Raw genomic sequence first — 6,000 nt, 5'->3', positions numbered from 1 at the left:
ACTCATCACAGATCCAAACAACCACAAAGCCAAATTCGTAAGGTGACAAGTGAGGTCTGGCAGTTAGACACACACAAACAACAAAACAAAACTAAGACCTCTCCTTGTCATCGCTTTTGTATGCATACCAGTTAAGCAGTTGAAACAGGAAAAATTTAACTCTCCTACACCTAAGATAAAAATAAATTCCAGACAAATGTGCCACTGTATAGGGCAGGTGCAATAGTGCAAATATATTTCATTAATCAGAAACAGAAATTGGAAGTATTTCCATAGAAGCTGACATGGCCTGCACTTGGCAGCCTCTCTCTCAAAACTGCTAGGTGACAAATGTAGTCCAATTTTGACTTTCACTCATGATGTCCTGCACACTTCCATATCAACCTGTTTATGATGCACACTGGTGTGCATCCCTTACATTCCCCTCACACCGCAGAAGGGAATTTGTGCCTGCAGTCAGATTTTACCATGAAACAGATTGTAACACTGTGCAAGAGCAGTTCCCAGGCTCTGGGCTCACTATCCTCCAGGCACTGTCCTCCAGTGAACCTAGCAAAAGGGTATTATCAATGCATTATTTTCAATTCAGGGGATTATGTTCACTGCTGGCACCATAATACGAGAAAATGTAGTAAAAGTTCAGATTGGTACTATTAAATACATTATAGATATTTTATATTTCTTACCACAGTTTTTACAGTTTCACAAATATCAAAACCCAGGTGTACATGTCCATTTTGCAACATAGAGTGACTATACAATTCCAAAAAGAGCAGGCATTTCAAATACACAATTCTGAAGTGTAAACACAGTGTACAAGCTCTTCGCCTCACAATCCAGGCGCTATGCAGTAGCAGCTGAGGTAACACCGTACAGCATGAACTCAACAAATGGTTGGTTTGCCTCAAGATGATTTTTAGCATCCTTCTGTCCTGTCACCTGTTCAGTCTTTAGTTCTCCCCCAAGTTATACAAACATACAATAAATACATTTCTGATTTTAAAGGACACTTAGACAAGTCATGAGGATTTACGTGAGTACAGTACATTTAAGTTCAAGTGCAAAAAAAGTAACTAGTGGCTAGTCATCGATGTTTCTTTTTATTGTCTATGGTGTTGGTCCCAGGCACCACCAGAACATGGGTTGTTCTAAAAGCACAGCTAAAGCACAGCTACGGGGCACCCCTTCAGTCAAGCTAACTGGGTGTCAAAAACTGCGCACCCCCTTTCCTGCTTGGCTGCTGCCATCTTCCCTAACCCTGTGCTCCTGTTAGTCTTGCCTCTGGATCACTGTACAGTCCCACAGCACGCACCTTCCCCACGGAAGGCCTGACACATCACATCCAGCTGATTTCAAGGAGGGCTGAGCAATACTCACTCAGTCCCGTAGAAGCCGAGTGCTCAGAGTCTCCCAGGAACGAGCTGTTAACATAAGCAAATGGGCCAAAACGCTGTCCTGACTGAACTCCCCAGACTCCTCCCTGAGCCCAAGGATTTCCCTCCAGCAGCAATTTTCACTATGCACCAGCAAGCGAGCTGGCTGCAGTTAATATTGAAAAGCCTAACAAAACATAATCCAAAGTCTTCCAGTGTCTTGACATTGGGCAAAGTAATTTCCTAAACATACAGCAATTTCGTTACGTTTGCTTCCTCCTGAGAATCTCTCACTCTACTCGATTTCTGCGTCAACAACTTTGCCCCTATAATCCTAATCATTAAGATTTGTAGGTGATTCCTCCCTACCCCCCACCTTCCCTAGGCACTTAAAGCTTACTGTTTTCTTAATAAATAACCACAGTAACTACACTGCATTAAATAAACCATTGTATAGATGATGAAATAAAAAACCCAAAAAGACAGTGTGTCCATTGAAACCCTTGATCAATCTCAGGTTGTGCAATCTTGATCAAAGATTCTCGTCGCAATACAACATCAAACCTAAATTACCCAAACGCACACAACCTATGCCCAACTGAAGGGCTGCAAGCGCAGAGGTTAACTTCTTCAGAAGCCTTCCTCCAGCTTTTTTGTTTCGCTAAAGCGCCAGTTCAAAATCTTTGCTTTGCAGAACTAAACCTTTATCTCAAACAAGATAACATTAGCTTCAAAAACATATTCTTTGAATATGTGTGCGTTTTACTTAATCCATCGCCATAACATGAAGATACGCTTTCTAAAGCTTCTCTGTTTCTGAGAACTCTTTACAGAGACAGTTTCATGCTGTTCCTACATTTATTGGATCTGATATATTCTAATAGACTATGCAGGGAAACTCAGTTCCTCTCCTAGAAAGTCTTTTCATTTTGTCTTGGGAACAAATTCAAAGGAGAAAATTACCCAATCAAGTCAGACACTCTGTGCCTCAACAAGTGAGGAGTGAACTCCCTCTTTCTACAGATGGCAAAGAAATCTCATAGCACTTGACTCAGCTTTAGCAAAGCAGCCAAGAATTCTTCCTACCGTTAGATCCGGCCACATCGCTTCCCTCAAGAATTCCGAACTTTTGGCTTCCCTGCTCATGGTGCTCTGTGTATTCATATGAATATTCTTTATATAGTTAAAAGCTTGCACTGCATCACATTATGATCGTTACGATGAAGGAAGTCCTACTTTTGAGCTCCTACTCCAGCGTTCCCAGGTGAGAAGCAGAATTCCATGCACTGGATTTGATAAGATGAGCGCATCTCAGGGCCCTGCAGCAGCAGGCTGAGCATCATGATCCAACACAACGCGGTCACCATCTACTTGGGCATCTGATGTTGCTGTAGGTGTTGGTGCTGAACAATTTCTGGACTGCCCAGAATCTGTTGGATTTGGGGGTTGTCTTGCTGAGCTGGCTGATGAAGCACTGCAATTCTCATTGATTTTCTAAAGAGGGGGGAAAGGATTGCATGCAAAAAGTAAGTATAAACACTCAGGACACTGTCCCCAGTGGTACACCCCCAGATGCATTCAGGCACTTCTGGAAATTCACAAAGCGCTTACTTTGAATGCCCGCAACATAACAAATCAAACTTAAGAAGCAAAGCAAAAGTAATACATTTAAATCCAGATGACACTAATAGCAAGCAGACAGTAGCTTACCTTCCATCTCTTTTCCTAACTGCACTTTCCCAAGAAGCATGCAAAAAACAAACTTGTTGTGTTTCAAGGGAAAAAAAGCAATTAACTGGACTTCAAAGTGTTCAGACAAGATCATTCTTTTCACCAAACAATTCTATAAAATTTTTTTCGCGCTCCTTACATACACCTTTCCTCAATAGTTCCCTCCCTCCCCAAGATACTGCTCAGAATTTCTGAATGGCAGACCTTTTGCAGTACTGATGTACAATTCCATCCAGTCTACTCAAACAGGCCTTACTAAGGAACCTAAGAGCACATTTAAACACCGGTTACTTTCCCCAGGGTTGAAACAGCAAGCCTTCACATTAATAGATTTCACATTAGAAGATGACACACTATCTATGATTATTTGTTTTGCATTGAAGAACAGAGAATATGGCAAATAGGTCCCTTTGCTTGAAGGAATATAAGCAAGCAGTAGCAAAATCGAGCCAAAATCTTAATGAAATAAGGAATAATTTTTGTCACTAATTTCATTTTCTGTGCACCGACCCTCCTTCCAAAGGATCTATTTTCATTTTAAGGAGGCTATTTAACAAATCTAGTAAGAGAGCTGGGCAGCCTTTTTCTAGTTTCAGTATTTTAATATCGTCAGCCTAAAATAAATGACTGAGCACAAAACCTGAAATGTTTTGGAGCAGGTTTGTCCTTTTGGGGCACTGAAACAGGGATAAGAAATTTCGGAGAATACAGATGATGAAGAAAATAATACACTGTGGTGCACTGAATTTTCGCACATCAACAAGAACTACTTTTATATCAGCACTGAATTTTTACAGGAAGGAAAGAATAATGAAGAGATCATGTGCCATACAGAACAGGCACGAAAGCCTTTCTGGCCTCTTCACAGTTCTTAGTGAAGAGGCTGGGTGGTGTCCAGCAGTGTTGGACAAGTCCCTCTCAGACACCACACAACTGCAAAACATTCTCTTCTTGCCATGTTCATTGCATAAGTTCTGTCTGACTGCTCTTCTCTGATTTCTCTGTTTGAAAAGGGACAGCTTATACTAACCAAGCCCCTGAGGACATTTACCAATGGGAAACAGAGCGGTTTGTCTGGACAAATTACTTTGATGTCAGAGACCCAGTGGTATCTTCAGTGTCACTATAAAAAACCACGTTCTTAGACTCAGGGAAGTTCAAAAACAAACAAACAAAAAACCCAACCAACCTAAAGCAGACATGCTGGTAAATATATTTTCAAGAATAAAGACAAATAAGAAAGGCAGGAGACCGCTGACCAGGTGAAATATATTTTCAAGAATAAAGACAAATAAGAAAGGCAGGAGACCGCTGACCAGGTGAAATTCCTACACACTCTGCTCTGCTGATTCACACTCATATCCCAAATTACCCATTTCTAAAGACAGCAGTTGTGGAAAAAGCATTTCTGTGTTTACACCTACCGGGTGCATAAGAAGGAACCTCACCCACTCCTTCCAGACAGGTAAACACAGTGGTTTGAACATTAACCATGCTGTTCTAAAACTTGCATTGACAGCATTTCCCTACTTTGCTTAAGCAGTATGCTTCAGCTCCATTCTGAAAGGCACGTCCAAAGCATTAGAAGTTCAACATCCAAGCCCATCCAATCATTGATGAAGCTAAAAGTATTAAAAGGTATTCTGGGGGAAGACTGGACAGAAGGGAAATGGTGCAAAGTAAGCACCAGCAATCAGACATTTTAAGTCACGGAATGGCTCTTATGTGGTGTAACTCTAGATAAAAAAAGAGATTAACTTCATTTGAACAGAAGGCTCTGTATGCCATCAGTAGTTGTCTGGAACACCTATTTCTGCAACCACGTAGACATTTGACACCATCACCCAAGGAAGCAAAACTAAATACAAATCATTTTACACTCTGTTAAGCAGCTGTGCATCTTCAAGTTCAATTATCACCTTGTAAATTCTGCAAAATGCATAACCCACACATTCCAACTAATATGAAAACAAATGTAAACTTAAAGGGAATTCAAGTATATCCAAGCCTGTAAAACAGAGTCTCTTTCTATGTCTCTCCCTCTCCTCTTATCTTCAGGAAGATAATACTTGCAAAAATAGTTATTCCTGCTGTACTATACATAGAAAACAACTCTATTTCATGCAGTATTTCAACTACTGTGTCACAACTCCAAATTTATTACAAGCTGACAGAGAATACCTGCCAGGTACTAACAGATTTACACAGCTATAAAGGTTTTCAAGCATCTAATAAATACATAAGAACTTCCTGTACATTAGAAGATTACCTGCAAGGGCTGATTCTCGGGAGTTGGATTGGTTTTGGATAGTTTAACCATCTCTTTTATCTGGTAGACAGCATAAGCTAAGGTGACCCAAGGAGAAGAGCTGATGCCCCAGGCAGGCTTGTTCACATCCTCTTGCTCTTCTTGGTGTTTAGTTTTCTTCAGAGGGAGTCTGGGCTCAGTCCGAGGCATGATATCTTCCGATTGCTGTTGTACAAGGTCAATAGTTGCTATGGGAACAGGACTGGAAGGCACTGGGATCCTTTCCGCCAGCATTGTCTTTTCTGAAGTTTAAAACAAAATAATCACTGGCAAAGCCAACGAGCTTAAAAAAAAATGCGAAGCAGACAATGAACACAAAGTGCTTCTTGCTTTCATAATAAGGTTATCACTGTACGGAAAGCAGAATACTGGCACAAACAGCCAGGAGCAAGACCCACCACAATCTAGTTAGGGAAACGTGACGTGGATGTTGCCTTACAAGCAAGGCTGTTCTGCAACTGCAGCGAGGTATGTTAGATGGCTGCAGAAACAGGAGGGGCTAACGAATATGAAGCGGTCCATTTGTTCCCAGCTAGCTATTAGAAATTCATATTTTCATGTTACATGGAAGAAGTAATTTTCATGTTA

General features: G+C 41.0%; 1 protein-coding gene across 1 annotated transcript in view; it reads right to left on the bottom strand.

The window, feature by feature from the left end:
* Positions 1–658: 658 nt before the first annotated feature.
* The window catches only part of MFSD6 (major facilitator superfamily domain containing 6), a 29,020-nt gene continuing 23,678 nt past the window's right edge, over positions 659–6,000 (bottom strand). Inside the window, exons 6-7 of the mRNA XM_050900424.1 lie at positions 5,374–5,654; positions 659–2,867 (exon numbers count right to left, since the gene is read on the bottom strand). Of these exons, the coding sequence (XP_050756381.1) occupies positions 2,685–2,867; positions 5,374–5,654 (464 nt within the window). The 3' untranslated portion in view covers positions 659–2,684. The remainder of the gene's footprint in view (positions 2,868–5,373; positions 5,655–6,000) is intronic.

Source organism: Gymnogyps californianus, chromosome 7 (assembly GCF_018139145.2).
Source record: "Gymnogyps californianus isolate 813 chromosome 7, ASM1813914v2, whole genome shotgun sequence".
NCBI classification, from domain to species: domain Eukaryota; kingdom Metazoa; phylum Chordata; class Aves; order Accipitriformes; family Cathartidae; genus Gymnogyps; species Gymnogyps californianus.
The sequence above is the reverse complement of the archived record's forward strand: the minus strand, read 5'-3'. Positions and strand labels throughout refer to the sequence as shown.